The sequence below is a fragment of the Sinohyriopsis cumingii genome, chromosome 11, assembly GCF_028554795.1.
Source record: "Sinohyriopsis cumingii isolate HCF-2022 chromosome 11, ASM2855479v2, whole genome shotgun sequence".
NCBI classification, from domain to species: domain Eukaryota; kingdom Metazoa; phylum Mollusca; class Bivalvia; order Unionida; family Unionidae; genus Sinohyriopsis; species Sinohyriopsis cumingii.
Window position 1 is genome coordinate 36,161,423 of NC_142971.1, and position 17,057 is coordinate 36,178,479.

The 17,057-nt window shown below is 33.6% G+C and overlaps 1 protein-coding gene across 3 annotated transcripts in view; it reads right to left on the minus strand.

Annotated features, from left to right (window-relative positions):
* Window positions 1-395: 395 nt before the first annotated feature.
* Window positions 396-17,057, minus strand: part of LOC149787914 (protein O-linked-mannose beta-1,2-N-acetylglucosaminyltransferase 1-like) — a 164,523-nt gene continuing 147,861 nt past the window's right edge. For all 3 annotated transcript variants that reach the window (XM_089974161.1, XM_089974160.1, XM_089974162.1), the window contains exons 23-26: window positions 16,814-16,963; window positions 13,096-13,266; window positions 11,223-11,348; window positions 396-6,434 (exon numbers count right to left, since the gene is read on the minus strand). In XM_089974161.1, the coding sequence (XP_089830287.1) occupies window positions 6,338-6,434; window positions 11,223-11,348; window positions 13,096-13,266; window positions 16,814-16,963 (544 nt within the window). In that variant the 3' untranslated portion in view covers window positions 396-6,337. The remainder of the gene's footprint in view (window positions 6,435-11,222; window positions 11,349-13,095; window positions 13,267-16,813; window positions 16,964-17,057) is intronic.

The window sequence follows — 17,057 nt, forward strand, 5'->3', positions numbered from 1 at the left end:
TTGGCTGAATCCAAGACTCAAACCCATGCAGACAGAGGTGAGATGGCAGTGATCCGTAATGGAGAGTGCTTTAGACCACTCGGCCACTCGGGGCCCCTGTAAATTTGGTAGAGGAAGAATCGGGGCAAACAGAAGGAAGAACCACTGAACTTAAGAAGCTACTTGCATTGGCAAGCTGTTTCACATACCCAAATTAACAAAGCTCACACTAGAATGCGGACTGACGTGAGATATGATTTGTAAAGGTGAGCACCTCAGACCCCCTGATACCCCTGTAAGTTTTGTATATAAGATAAATTTACAATAACAGAAAATAAGAAGTCATGAATTAATTGTCTTTTTGCAGTATGTTTTATACAAAAGACAAATGTAACAAAAAAAAAAAATACCTCCAATTCTTCTTTGTTTTTTAATTCAGGAATAGTTAATGGTATGAACAATACAATATTTGTGAGTGTTTAACAAAGCTGAATTCTGTAAATACTGCAGATATGGTCTAATGAAGTTGAGGGTTCATTGTTCATTTACTACTGCATAGTGGAATGATCTACATAAAATAGATATAATGTAACAGATGGCTTTGATGATATGTAAAAACACGAAAACAGGTAATATGAACAGTAATACATCAATGACAACATATCCAAAATCTGATATAAAATTATACATGCATGTACAGCAAACCCTCACTATAATGTACCTCAGCATAACACAGTCCCTTTTATAAGGGGAGTATGGTCACAGCTCTCACTTAATTATGCAATGATAAAAAATATAAAATGCTCCTACATATACACTTGCCTTATGGTATACTTGTATGACTCACTCTACCAGTTTTATAATGGGGCACCAATGTACCATGTATAATGTATCTAATAGGTATATACTGACCTCACCTATAACATGGAATACTTGTGTGAATTCCTCAATCAGCTTTAAAACAGGGGATACTTGTATGAATTACTCAATCAGCTTTAAAACAGGGGATACTTGTATGAATTCCTCAATCAGCTTTAAAACTGGGGATCACTTTATTATGTAAAATATACCTGGTACCCATACACTGACTTCACCTATAACAGGGGATACTTGTATGGATTCCTCAATCAGCTTTAAAACTGGGGATCACTTTATTAAGTAAAATATACCTGGTACCTATACACTGACTTCACCTATAACAGGGGATACTTGTATGAATTCCTCAATCAGCTTTAAAACAGGGAATACTTGTATGAATTCCTCAATCAGCTTTAAAACAGGGGATACTTGTATGAATTCCTCAATCAGCTTTAAAACAGGGGATACTTGTACGAATTCCTCAATCAGCTTAAAACAGGGGATACTTGTACGAGTTCCTCAATCAGCTTTAAAACAGGGGATACTTGTATGAATTCCTCAATCAGCTTTAAAACAGGGGATACTTGTATGAATTCCTCAACCAGCTTTACAATGGGATACTTGTATGAATTCCTCAATCAGCTTTAAAACTGGGGATCACTTTATTATGTAAAATATACCTGGTACCTATACACTGACTTCACCTATAACAGGGGATACTTGTATGGATTCCTCAATCAGCTTTAAAACAGGGGATACTTGTATGAATTCCTCAATCAGCTTTAAAACAGGGAATACTTGTATGAATTCCTCAATCAGCTTTAAAACAGGGGATACTTGTATGAATTCCTCAACCCACTTTAAAACAAGGGATCACTTTATTATGTATAATATACCTGGTACCTATATACTGACCTCACCTATAACATGGAATACTTTATGAATTCCTCAATCAGCTTTAAAACAGGGGATACTTGTATGAATTCCTCAATCAGATTTAAAACAGGGGATACTTGTATGAATTCCTCAACCCACTTTAAAACAGGGGATACTTGTATGAATTCCTCAACCCACTTCAAAACAGGGGATCACTGTATTATGTATAATATACCTGGCACCTATACACTGACTTCACCTGTAACATGGAAAACTTAAATGACTCCTCCAACCTGATTAATAATGAGGCATCACTGTACTATTTATAATGTACAAATATGCAATGGTAACCCAAGTGTAAACATAATGTAAAAATGCTCTGGCAGATTAGAGTCTGCTATTTGTTTGAAGTCATTTATTTAATCAACTTCAAAAACTCTGGTCTGCCAGACTAAGTACGATGCTTGCATTGTATCTGCAGGTGGGTGTGATTTTAGACAAGAAATATAATATGTTCTTTAAAATTTAATCAATTGTTACAAAAGAATTATGTTAAACATGGTGGAATATATTAAATAAATGCCTATAACGATAGGAATGTACAAAAATAAATGCATATATGGAATGTCTAAAAAATTAATAAATAAACTCTTTCTAAATATAACTACAATTTACAGAAAATATTCTGATCTTTATCACAATTATAACACTATAAAATCTACTACTTAAAATGATACTATCTAGATACATTTTATCTATACCCTTGCAGAGACAAGTAAAATGTGTGGGATGGGCTGTATAAATGTACAATGTGGATTTCCTTTTGAATTTTGTACAAAAATGATAAAATTATCATTGGTCGAAACAAGATTCTAGAAAAGAAAAAGATGACCTCAAAATAAATATCAACATTCAATTTTTGGACTTAGCATTTATTTAAGTGGATAGTCGGTTCCTAGTAATAATCAGCTCTTTAATTGGTTTGGGTGGCCAACAATGGATCATTGTTTCCTATCACAGATAGGCTTGTAATCTTTACTAATCCGGTTTCAATATGAGAGAGAGACAGAGAAGGACAGAGAGACAGAGACAGACAAAACAAGAGAGAGAGAAAATATTTTGTTGTCATGAGCTAAATCAACCCAAATATTGTTGCGAGGAAGAAACAAATCCACTATCAAATACAAAGTCAGCAAGAAAATTAAAGTAAAAATATTTTGACAGTCTGCTACATGGCAAGAATAAAAATCATCCAATAATTGATTTGATTTATATAACACAGACCAGTATTTACAATTATGCAAATTAACATGCTTTGAACTATTTTATGTTCATCCACTTGTGTCATTAGCTGATTTGACATCATATTTTCTACTTAAACAGTATTGTGTGAGATCAGTTTCCTAAACAAAGAAAATGTGTGCAATTCAAATATAACAGTAAATGTATACCCTAGTGTATACCATTCAGATTTATGACAGGTTTGTTTAACTAGTGTTACATATATTAGATTTAATTTATATTTGATTTAAGTTCTATTTGATTTTATTTGATTGTTTGTCGGTTTTGGAATCTTTTTATTTTCTTTACATGTCAATATAATGTAATTTTGTTTACAAGAATTTGACGAGAGTTTTAACTTAGATACCTAATAATAGAAATACTCGTTTCTATTTTTGACATAGTTCCTGGCCTTGATTGAGGGTCAAGTAAACAACTTTTTTCTAGAAGTAAAATGATTGGTTCTTATCAAGGACATACAGGAGCTATGTGACTTTTACATGTAAACATGATTATGTCATCTTCTATTTTGCAATACATTTCACAATTAGGCATTTCCAAAATTGCAAAATACTTAGTATTAATAGTGATGTTTAGAGAAAGAGATCTCAAGAGTTCAGGGCTTTTAAACACTTGATGTCAAGCTGTTTTCTTCTGTTGTGACCAGAAATGAACTTTTGAGTTTTTGAATTATTGGTTAATTTTTCTCCAACTTATTTGTACTCTAAAAGAGTAATTAGTTTCTCTGGAAATATTAATGTATTCATGCAGAATTCTTGAACAAGGACATTTATTGAAAATTCTGTTTGGATCTACAAGACCAAAGGATAGATTATTATGTTTCTATAAGGAACTGTAGACATCAAAACTGAATAGGCTACAGCATACGTCGTTGCCTTCCATCTTGGATTCTTCATCAGGATTTAAACCTGGAATCATTAGAACATTTCAATCTTAGGACTTCAGAATGTTTATTCGTAGATTATTCTTGTATTATTTTTGGATTTGATTCTGAAAACCGTAAATTCTCATATTTATTTGTTAGTTTTACAGCATTTTTCCGGGGAAATGAATTATTTGTTATATTTTTCAAAGCTTGTTGTTTTCACTCTTTCTTGTGTTACTGTTTATTCGAGCCTAAACACGTAACACTGGATAAAGTTAAAAAAATTGTAGAGACCCTAAATGAAGCTATAGCAAATCTGCATTTAAGCTGTTCAGATTTTGGTACATATTATACATGGATAAATACCTTAATAAGCATTAAAACATTAATCTTCACATATGGTTTTAGAATTCATAGATAAATGAATTAAACCACACTTTTTTTGTTAATTAGTAAATAAATGATCAATGAAAATCATCATATCAATCATTATAAACTGTACAGAACATAATTTACACAAAATTTCATCACGATGCTGAATACGACATTTGTTGCCTATAAATAATATCTGCTACTGGGAGAAATAATAAGAGTTTTCATGCATTCTCTTTGACAAAAAGAAAACAGAGTTTTCCCTCTCTAAATGAAAAGGTAATGCCACAAATAGCACAAAAACTTCAATTAGGAGTATTGATAAAAGAAGATGTTGAAAGATATATTTTCAATTAGCTACGGAATGCTCTAATTATTCTACAATAATTCATTTTGTTCCAAGATACAGAATATCTTTTTTTCCCAATTAACTTGTAAGTGGTATTTATGTTTTAGGCCTGGATAAATTTAAGTGGTAGAGTATCTGGCTGGTGAGTACAAATTAGAGCCTTGATCAAGGTACTCCTTGCCTCATCTTAACTGGTTATGTCTGTTAATTGGCAAAAATCACTGATAAAATATATTTCCTTTTCACAAAAATATAAAGTCACATTATATAAGGATTATTGTTTTATTTATCTATTGATGCTTGAATTGGTATTTATAACAATGTTACCAAGTGGCTTAAAAAATGACAGAGAATAGTATAACAAAAATATTTTCAAAGTTGTACATGCAGTTTACCAGTCTATGGATAAACACTACAAATGACTTCTAACATAAACTGACACGATTAGTAAAACCTGACAAAATTTGAGTACATAAAGTAATAAATACTTTGTAGTTGTTAAAGTTGTAATAAATCTCCCAAAGTAATTTGGTGCTCACATTTTTTAATTTACTGTAAATATGGCCACAATGAAATTGCCAAAATTCATGAAATTAAGCTTAGAACATTTGAGGATCAAGTTTAACTGTAATTCCCAAACGAAATAAAAATCTATAAATCAATAAATACAAAATTGAAAAATAAGTAAATAAGTAAAACTAAATAAATAAATACTCCTAATTGCAAAAGAAGCAATGAGCTATGTAATAACTCAATGACACATTCATTTCACTATTAACTTGCTACTTATTATGTTTCCATGACAACCAACAGATTATTCAAGTTTTTGGGGGGAAAACTAAATCAGATGGTTTGTTCTTTACTGAAGTGTCAGATCAATCATTACACTGCTCAAAGATGTTTACATTTTTTATACAAGTTCCATTGGTAGGAAGAAGATGTACCATGTTTTCCAGTCAAATTAAATAATGGAATGAACAGGTTATATCATTTGGTACCATCAATGGTATTGGATATACATAATATAAAATAAACAGGAAATCAATGTCTAGCTTTGATCTGTAATTTAGAAAAATGAACTTTCATTCTCAAAACCAGTTACATTTGTTCAAAACATCACTGTAACCTGGAACAATGAACATTCGTAAGATCAAGAATGAAGATTAGAAACCATTTGGTGGTCTGTGCAGTTTTTCTATTAAAGAAAATACTGTTCATCTAATGATAAAATATTTTCAAGTTAAATAATGAAGTTTATGAATAAATATCAATCAGTTTTGTCAGTACTATGGTTCTCTGTTCTCATAAACTTTAACTCTTTCCTGTTTTTATCAAAGCCACATACAATATATGACAGCTATCCAATATAATTTAATATTCATGACAATGTCGATAATTTTACTTCGGACAAAACAGAAACCTTGAGTATAGCAACAAATGGTCACTTTACTTTAAAATTGCAGTTTTAAGAAATAGCACAAGTTTCTTAATTTAATATGCAAGAAAAAGTAAACTAATATTCTCAATAAAATGTTTTGTGTCTAAAAAATTAGAGGTATCAAATCTATACAGGTTTTAACATATCGGATGGTGAAGATTCAACCCCTTTTAAAACAAGACATTTTTATTTTTTTTAAAAACCCATAAAATATATTTATTAATTTAATGTATTAATACATTGTTCCTAGGCATACATTGGTCAACAGCCTAAACTGGTGCGTTTTATCACCTCTTGCTTACACAGCTTTAAACACCAAGCTGGTCTTGGCCTTGAGCTGGCTGTACTTGGAAGGATGTCCCACTAGGTACATATCATTTCCAGCATAAACAAACCTAGAATGAGAAAGAAGTCAGATTGATGCATCATCTAGAAATCTGTGATAAATATGCATCAGAATACAAAGTAGATAAAATGATATATATCACAATATTTTTTGGTGTGGAGACTATTATACAATGCAAATTGCAATACTGAACTAGCAATTTGATATGCATCACAATGAAGCAAACTGTGTAGTCTGCATGCATATCAAAATCTTAGTGACCAAGACTAGAGATTTCCACAACATTAGATTGGTGCATAATCTTCAGAGAACAGGTCATACTCCATGCAGAAACTAAAATGGTATATAATCTTCAGAGAGCAGGTTATACTCCACAGACACTAGACTGGTACATAATATTCTGTAGGTCATATACCACACAGACTAGACAAGTAAATCATCTTCAAAGAGCCAGTCATATACCACACATAGTCTAAACTAGTACATCATCTTCAAAGAGCAAAGAGCAGGTCATACACCACATAGAGACTAGACTGGTACATAATCTTCAAAGAGCAGGTCATACAATAGAAAGACCAGACTAGTAAATAATCTTCAAAGAGCAGGTCATATACCACACAGACTAGACTAGTAAATAATCTTCAAAGAGCAGGTCATATACCACACATAGTCTAGACTTGTACATCATTTTCAAAGAGCAGGTCATACACCACATAGAGACTAGACTGGTACATAATCTTCAAAGAGCAGGTCATACAACAGAAAGACCAGACTAGTAAATAATCTTCAAAGAGCAGGTCATATACCACACAGACTAGACTAGTAAATAATCTTCAAAGAGCAGGTCATATACCACACATAGTCTAGACTTGTACATCATTTTCAAAGAGCAGGTCATACACCACATAGAGACTAGACTGGTACATAATCTTCAAAGAGCAGGTCATATACCACATAGAGACTAGACTGGTACATAATCTTCAAAGAGCAGGTCATACAATAGAGAGACTAGACTAGTAAATAATCTTCAAAAAGCAGGTCATATACCACACATAGTCTAAATTAGTACATCATCTTCAAAGAGCAGGTCATATACCACAGAGAGTCTAAACTAGTACATCATCTTCAAAGAGCAGGTCATATACCATATAGAGTCTAGACTGGTACATAATCTTCAAAGATAAGTCATACACCACACAGTGACCTACTCTCGTATCTCACGTAACATTATTTTGATATGTTTCCTGTTTATCAATGTTCTGTTTGTAAATAATTCACTATTGCAAGAAAAAGAGCATAGAAAAAATTCAGCCTGTGGTTATTTCCTTTTCTCTAATTAATATCACGATGTACAATATCTCACGGTACGCAATGTGATGGATCTGAAATTACTAAATTCAGCCAAACCATGCATTGGAGAAATGAATATTGTGCTTCCTGTGTGCACTAATTAACCATTGTACTTCTAAAGAAAATACATCTACTACAAACATAGTAAACCACCATTTCATGATAATAGTAGAAAGAAATTGTATTCCACATCACTGCAACATCTGTTATTAGAAATAACCTGCTCTTTGGAATGATTACTTTGATATCTAAAGTGAATGAAAAAACTATAAATAGGTATAGGGGGCACAGATACCCACACACAAGAATCTTGAAATATCATCATCTGTAAGGTGATAAAAAGAAATATAAACAATGATGTACATCCGTACCACCAAAATCTGTAACAAATTAATGATGGTTACAAATAGCTATATAAACTTCATCCAAAGCCATGATAACATAAAATGTTTCCACCTCACAAATGAAAAATTTCCTAATATATACTCACAAAATGTAGATTTTCTTTCTATTACATATTTTTAAAGGCATTTATACCTATATTCCATGTATTTTTTTCTTCATTCTGTTTCAATGCAATTAATGGCTGCACTACAACATCAATAAAAAGTTCCAAAATTTTAACATTTCAGGACAGCTACTTTTCACAAATTTAGATTATACATAATGATTGAAATTGTGTAATTTGTCATATAATTGACTGTTTTCATACGAAAATTAATCGATTTGTATTTTCATTAACACATAACTTGCTCAGATTGATGGAGTGAACATTGTTGGCGTGGGGTTACTACAGCAACATAACAGAATGATCCAACAGTCTTTAGATTGTTACGTTAAACAGCTGATTTTAAAGACTGTGAGCTTATTTGTATGGAATCTGGCTCCCGTTTTTGTTTATTTTTGCATTCAGACATGAATTTTGGCAGGCTTGCAGTCACTGCACCCAAATTGGGATCGTCACTTAATTTTGGTTTGCAACTGACGCTAATCAATACCTGATTTCTCCAATGATTTCAAGAATTTTTCTTAAGATCAATTCATCCTGATGGAAGAGAAAGAGGAAGGGTGAGAGAGAGAGAGAGAGAGAGAGAGAAGAAAATAATAAAACGAAATACAGAAATAAAAGGTCTGAAGAATATAAATAAGGGGAAAAATACTTCCTAAATGGAAAAAGAAAGTAGATCCATAAGTGATATCTCCACTGTGACAATAAAAGTGGTATCACCAATAGCAATATAATTTTTCTCCGACATATAATACAATATCCCATTATGCATAGTGACTCCTGTGCAATCTTGCTAACAAATTTCTTGGAATGGATGGATAGATGTCCAGAGAGGACCACAATAAACATGCCCCTGCTTCAAGCCAAGTGGACACAAGGAAACGTTTTAGTTGGGTAATTTTGTCTCAAAGACATTTTACCAATTGTTGCTAATGAAACCAAATGGTTTCTACGGAGACCTCTAAAAGGGCAACCTTTTTGGAATATTGATAAAATATTGGATCCTATATAAGCCATACAACTGCTAGGGGTGCAATTCAAACATCAACTTTGTTAGAACATACCCTGAGGAACATTCCTACAAAGAATTCAAACAACAACTTTGTTAGAACATACCCTGAGGAACATTCCTACAAAGCAATTCAAACAACAACTTTGTTAGAACATACCCTGAGGAACATTCCTACAAAGTTTAATCATACCTGCTTTAGTGGTTGCTCTGTAAGCCTATGGTTGCCAGAGAAACCTTAAAAACACTGTTTGGCAGAATATGTTCAAAGAAATATTTACAGAAAGACTGATCAAAATTCACCTGGAAGTTTTTGGAGAAGTAAAAAATACAGACGAGTTAGAAAGACACTCCAGCACATGTGAATTTAAGTACCATTGAGAAGGATTTAGTTCAACAAAACAATGAAAACTGATCACCACAAATATACTAAGTAAAGGAATCTACAGTATTGGTCAGTGTGGCCTATATTTTAAGATACTATACTGATTCGAATCAGGCTCAAGTGTTGCTTTAATAGTAACGGAAATATCAGTATAAAAAAAATTTAAACATAAATATTATACACCTATGTAATTACACCATGGTGTTTCCTTGGGCAAGGCATTTTAATCAAACTGCCTTGGTAACGAAAAATCCATCTCTATCATGAGACTGGAGGAACAGACTGCTCAGGTGGCCTTGTGGAAGTGCGTCTGCCTTGGATGCGGGGAGATCGCGGGTTTGAACCACGATCAAGTCATACCAAAGACTTTTAAAAATGGTACTAGCTCACTTGGCACTCAGCATTAAGAGGTTAGTGTTAGGACTGGTTGGTCTGGTGTCAGGATAATATGACTGGGTGGGACATCATGCTACATGTCTGTGACATGTTGCCCCAGTGCTAAACATCACTATAAACTGTGACACTGCAGACATCATAGCGATATGACTGCAGAATTGTTAAAGCTATGTTAAAAGTCTAAATCACACATACACACACACACCCATTGGAGGAAAAACTACTTCTGAGCCCAGGATAAATTCCAGTGTCTAGTTTGGTAAAAAGTTTGGGTAACTGATGTGTAAAGACATGTTTTTCTATTCTAAATGTTAAGGCATGGATCCAGGATATTTTTGTTCTTGGATCAATTGAGAGAAGAAGATGGTTTTTAAATCGACAGATTGCTCTCTTTTTCACTGAAAAATATGCTACTTTAAGTGGATGTTATTTCAGTCCAACACCCTCAAAATTTGCCATTGCATGCAAATGAGTGCCTTGTGTTCAAGAATTATACAATCAAGTTACCTGTAACCCATGAATCCCCCCCAAGTGCATCTTTGAATGACATATAATCGTAGGTAATAAGAGTTACAGTAAAACCTATCTTGAGACACCACTCCATCTGCCACAAAAAGTGGTACCTTAAAACCGGTCATTTTTCATAATAGATCTGCAGAGAAGGGACAGTTTTCAGGGATGAAATTAACCTGGGTTCAATAATTTGCAAACAATGACTGTACACCTATATTATTGTTTACTTCTGGTTCAAGCCATAACTGCATTCATCACAAAATAATTGTAAACAGCATTAAAAATGTCATAAAACATTCACTGAGATTTATGACTGTCATATTATTCTGTATATTGCTCTGGTAAACTAGCATGCATCAGTGTATATTAGCTTTTGTAGTATTAACTCAAGACAGTACAAGTCTGGGTATGCTTTGTAGTATTAACTCCAGACAGTACAAGTCTGGGTATGCTTTGTAGTATTAACTCCAGACAGTACAAGTCTGGGTATGCTTTGTAGTATTAACTCCAGACAGTACAAGTCTGGGTATGCTTTGACTTTTCCAGAATAAATTTATTCCATCATGTTCAGAATACCAACCAAAACAAAGAAATAGAAGACAGATTCAATGCTTAATTTTAGAGAATTAAATGTTATGTGAGATAGCAAAAAGTGATTCCAAGATGAAACAATTACCTCAGAATCCACCGATGAAGGTTTTTAGGTTTGTGTTTTTCAAGGGCAAATAATCCAAAACAGCGACACAGCAAAAGCAATTCTTTGTAGAAATTTTCATCAATCATGTAATGTATGACATAGGATCTAAAAGAAAGAAGTAACATTACTCATGATCATATCTGTGTGATGATTTTCTAACGTTGACATTAACTCTACTATGTGACACTTTAATTATGATGTACAACCAGTATATTTATAGGATATCATTTTTTATGGTTAATGCAGTCCAAAGAGCCAGTGAACAATAATCCAACAGCGAATACAATAGTGCCCCCTCCCCCAAAATTCATAATAGAGTAAGTACCTCGCTGAGTATAGTGTCTATGTATAGTCTGGATCCATTTGATTGGTTTATCATTGATATTCAATTTATTTCATTCTCTTACAGTTGTAAGCACATTACCATCAATTATAATGTCAATCCACATCATTAAATAATCTATGCCCATGTTTAAATTAATTTCTGTTGACTGTTAGCATCACTTGATGGAACGGTGAGCAATGTTAACAGATTGTCCCAGATATGTGGCAGGTTGTAATTGACCCCATACCTGTTCAGCATCAGTTTGTGCACAAGAATGTAGATCAACTCTTCAAATAAAAAAAAACACTCAAACCAGGCTTGTTCTTGATCTAGGAATTTTACTGAGTTCCAAGTTACAGTATGGCCAGGGCAAATATTGTGGATGTGCTGTGATACTTCAGACAAGCTTGAACTTGGCCTTCTAGGTTCATTAAAACTTGCTTTCGTTTCCCCAATATTGTCATGATGGCACTGTTTTTCATCTCTCGGACTGATTGTGAAATCAAATGATGAAAAGTATTGCCATAGGCAATAGTTTTCCTTGGAAGGTTGCCATGCGTAAGAGTTTCTAAAATAATGGAATATATAAAACACATGCAGAAATTATTACAAGAACTGGTACACAGCCGAGAAATGTTAACAAAAGCCAAGTCTGATGGATATCCATTAAAGCTGGTTTACCAAAAATCATGTTAACAGATACATACAACAAGATTACACAGCAAAAATCATGCTAACAGATCCATACAACAAGATTACACAGCAAAAATCATGCTAACAGATCCATACAACAAGATTACACAGCAAAAATCATGCTAACAGATCCATACAACAAGATTACACAGCAAAAATCATGCTAACAGATCCATACAACAAGATTACACAGCAAAAATCATGCTAACAGATCCATACAACAAGATAACATAGCAAAAATCATGCTAACAGATCCATACAACAAGATTACACAGCAAACATCATGCTAACAGATCCATACAAAAAGATTACACAGCAAAAATCATGCTAACAGATCCATACAACAAGATTACACAACAAACATCATGCTAACAGATACATACAACAAGATTACACAGCAAAAATCATGCTAACAGATCCATACAACAAGATTACACAGCAAATATCATGCTAACAGATCCATACAAGATTCACAGCTAAAATCATACTAACAGATCCATACAACAAGATTACACAGCAAAAATCATGCTAACAGATCCATACAACAAGATTACACAGCAAAAATCATGCTAACAGATCCATACAACAAGATTACGCAGCAAAAATCATGCTAATACAACAAGATTACACAGCAAAAATGTGAGCTAAAGGTGAAACACAAATTTTCAGGCATATTTTTGATATGTGCATCATCTACATCTGACAACTGGTACAAAAGGTGTTGATTCATCAAACTACAATCCAAATCTGAAATCAAAACATTGCTATTTAAGTAAAGGTTAAGAATTAAGAACATTTCTGACAGAAAAAAATTATAAATTTAAAGATACCCACCCAGAATTCTTAGGAAGACTTAGGGCATATTTATCATCTGGAACAGGATTCTGGCAATGAAGGAGAAGATCAGAATTCACTGGGATTGCTTCTTCTAGGCTGACCATGAGCTGTTTTTCATAGTCTTCTTCCACCAGGCTGCCAAGCCCTTTGATCAGAGAAGCGCCATCTCTAAACAAAAGAGCAGATTTATAGAACTGATTATCAGTATTGGAGAAATTCCAATCATAGGTCATAATTCATGGATAGGAATATGGCTTTGGTTCATGAACACAAAATATGTCTTCAAAGATGGAATTTTCTTATACCACACTACACTGGTACCTTTTCCAATAAAAAACAGGGGTTATCAGGAGCAGAACAAATTTCAATAAAGCATAGTTGCCCATCTGAATGAAAAATCTGGTTGCCCAGCCCCATAGAATCTGGTTGTCAGATTAAAAATCTTTCAGGTAATTGCAACGAAAAAGATAATTAATCAATAATTCAATATTAAGCATTTTTTTCAAATTATATGAAAATGAATCCTGAAATTCCAATTTCTACTTTTCATTGTAAGCAGGTAGATCATTTTATTCATTTGCATCATGACACTTTACCCTCAAACACTGGTTGTCTGGCTCTAATTCACAGTTGTTCTGGACTACTGGGTATTGAATTTTTCTATCCCTGGTTATAAACCAAAAGAAGGCTATGAGCACAGGTAATTATGCAATTAAAAGGTCAAACTATCCACAGAGTATATCAAGGTATTCAACAAGAGTATATCAGGGTATTTAACAAGAGTACTGTGAACATCACATTACGTTCACACACTGTCTTTAATATTCCTATATGTAGATAACTGGAAGTTTCTTCAGTAACCTTAATTTTTGACCCCAAAAATAAATAGGCTTCAACATTACCCCTAGCATATAACCCCTCCACAATGATTCAGATCTGTCCTGTGGAACTCTCAAGTGGAACTAATTTATTTTGCAGAGGCCATTGTTCATCTTTCCATCACAGTGGCCTTGACCTTTAGAATCCAAAACTGACAATACAGTAGAACCTGTCTTAAAAAGACCACCTCTTTAGCCAAACAATTATGATCTCTCAAAACAGATGGTCTCTCATAACAAGTCACAATGCTCTACAATCAATAAATTGTGCATTGAGAATGTGGTCCCTCAAGACAGGTGGTCTCACATAGCAGTGGTCTTCCAAGACAGATTATACTGTATTCTTCCTTACCCTAAATGCAAGTCATCCACAACGTTTGGTCCAGGTATGTGATTATAATTACAGTCAGAGTGATCTAGATTTTTGAACTTTTGATCTTATATCAATAGGGCTCTTCCTTACCCCAAGAGCAAACCATCTCCAAGTAGTTGTGGAAAAATCAATGTTTTTGTTTCAGTCACAGTATCCTTGCCGTGCGACTTTTGACCCCAAAGTCACTAGGGTTCTTCCTTACTGCAAATGCAGCCATTCATAAAGTCTGGTAACTCTATATGACAGAGAACTCAAATAATCCTGTGGAAACAATTTTTCTTTATTCTGTCAGAGGGACATTGATTTTTGACCTTTTGACCCTAAATTCTGTGAATTTGTCCTTACCCCAAGTGCAAGTCATCAATAAAGTTAATATCATGTTGCTCTAACATTTTATACTACAGTCTGTTAACTGCGTGGGTTCGAGTCTTGGATTCAGCCAATGTGGGTATGTGAGAAAGCTTGCCAGTAGCTTCTCGTGGGTCGGTGGTTCTTTCCAGGGTTTTCCCGGGTTCTTCCTCCACCATTAATACTGGCTGCCATATATAGCCTATCGTGTGCTGAAAAATGGCATTAAAACCCTACAACAACAACAACAACAACAACAGTCTGATAAAATATCTTTCCAAAGATAGTATAATTAATACATAGACTCCTGCTCATAATCAGTAAAAAATCAAACTTTTTATCCAAGATCTTGATGAAATAAACCTATTTATTAACTTTAATCAAAAAGAAATGTGATCTCAAAAACCCAGATAGCTAGCTAGCTCAGTTAGCTTGATGCAAGAAGATTAATATATGCAAATCTTAATAATTATCAAAATACCTGTCCAAGAAAATCATGATATGAGGCACTTGGTTCTCAGTGTTAAGTTCAAACACACACAAGATTACCTCATAAATATACTTAGACCTTGCTCATAATCAAACTCAATGAACAATTTCATGATGTAAACTTGTTTACCAAGTTTGATCTGATTCCTATCTAAGATAGAGTCTTATCTTGCAGATGTCATATGATAGTCTTATTTTTTCTAAATCACACCTGAGTCGTAGCATTATGCCTTAAAACATGAACCACACTTGCATGCTATTCTGACTACTGCTACCAACCTGACTCTACAGAAGAACAGTCAACAGTCAAGCATTTAATCCTTATGTTACTGTTAATAATCTAAGACTAGGTCATGGACCAACAATACACTCAGTTGCTAGTTTATCTATATTCTTTTGGTTCATAATTTTCAAGGAAATTACAAATTTTGAAAAGCAGAGAAATGTCTACATTTGGAAGTAAATACATGACTGGATCATTGTTTTTCAACTCAAAAAAAGCATCACAAGTCGCTAAACATGGGTGACTTGCTATTCATTGAGCTGACACTTCTATATTTGGCCCAGGTTTCTTTCTTCTGAGACAGGCAACTCCAGCTGCAATATACATGCAGCTAGCTGCCTTGTATTTATAAGCAAATACATACAACATGAGAAAACAGACTGAGAGAAAACTTTAAGAAATCTATGAATGAAACCTTTTACCACCTGAATTTCAGAAGGATAAATTTTACACAGTGAATTCTTTAAAAAGGAAGTTATACCAACTATCAGAAAAATCCACCCCACCATGAAAACAAAAATGGCATTTTTAAGCACAAGTATAATGACTGGAGATTTATTATAGAATAAACTGATTAATTTAAAAAGTATTGGTAACAACAACAAAAAACAACATATAATAATAATAATAATAACTGGTCAATGACATTTGTTCAAAATCCCAAGTTTGAAAGCTGTACCTCCATTCAGAGGTCACTTGTGTTATGAGGTCAGTGTTGGCATTTTTCCACATGTGCCTGATTAAGACAGGTTTGAATGTATAAAAAGTGAAAGTCTCCACAGTTCCTGAGTTATGACTCATGGGTTACAACCCTGTCAATAAGCTATAGATAATGATTTGCTCTCAAAAAAAGTTTGAGAAAGCAGGGTCTAGTCCATAATCACAGCACTGTCTGAGAAAAATAGAAACTATAGTCAACAAAATTAAAAACCATATTTCACATTTACATAACATCAGCAGAAAATATAACTCATCCTGAAATTTTGAAAATTCTATCACTGTTCTGAATATGAATTTCAAATTTTGTGCTCACATGTTCCTTGTCTATACTGATCCAGGTCTAAAAATAACTACAATTATATAAAAATTCTCTCCATTAGCTTATAAATAGGTGGTATATATATTCATGTACAAGCTGGGTCAAATAGCAAACAACACAGATCCAGACAAACCATTGTACAGAGCATATCACATTCGGTATTGTTTGTTTTAATCCTAATAAACAGCAAAGACCCAGATATACCAACACAGCATGTGACTGCATATCTGGGTCTAGATGGATCCAATGTTCAGGGGAGCAAAAACAAAATTGGTATAATTACAGATACTACATACATTACTTACACATTTGTTAGCCGTGGTCTGCGGAAGAATTGAATCAGATCCTGATCCTCAGGCCTGGCACTCTCATAAGGCTGCCTGTAAACTCTGGACACATCAGGTACCAGGACTTCAGCTGCAACTGGGCTGTTAATGTTCCACCCATACCAGGCCCTGAAATATCATAGCGAGGATTTCTTATACCTTATTTATCTCTGTAAAAAACAGACCTACTTGTGAAAAATATTTACAACCACTGCATAATGTG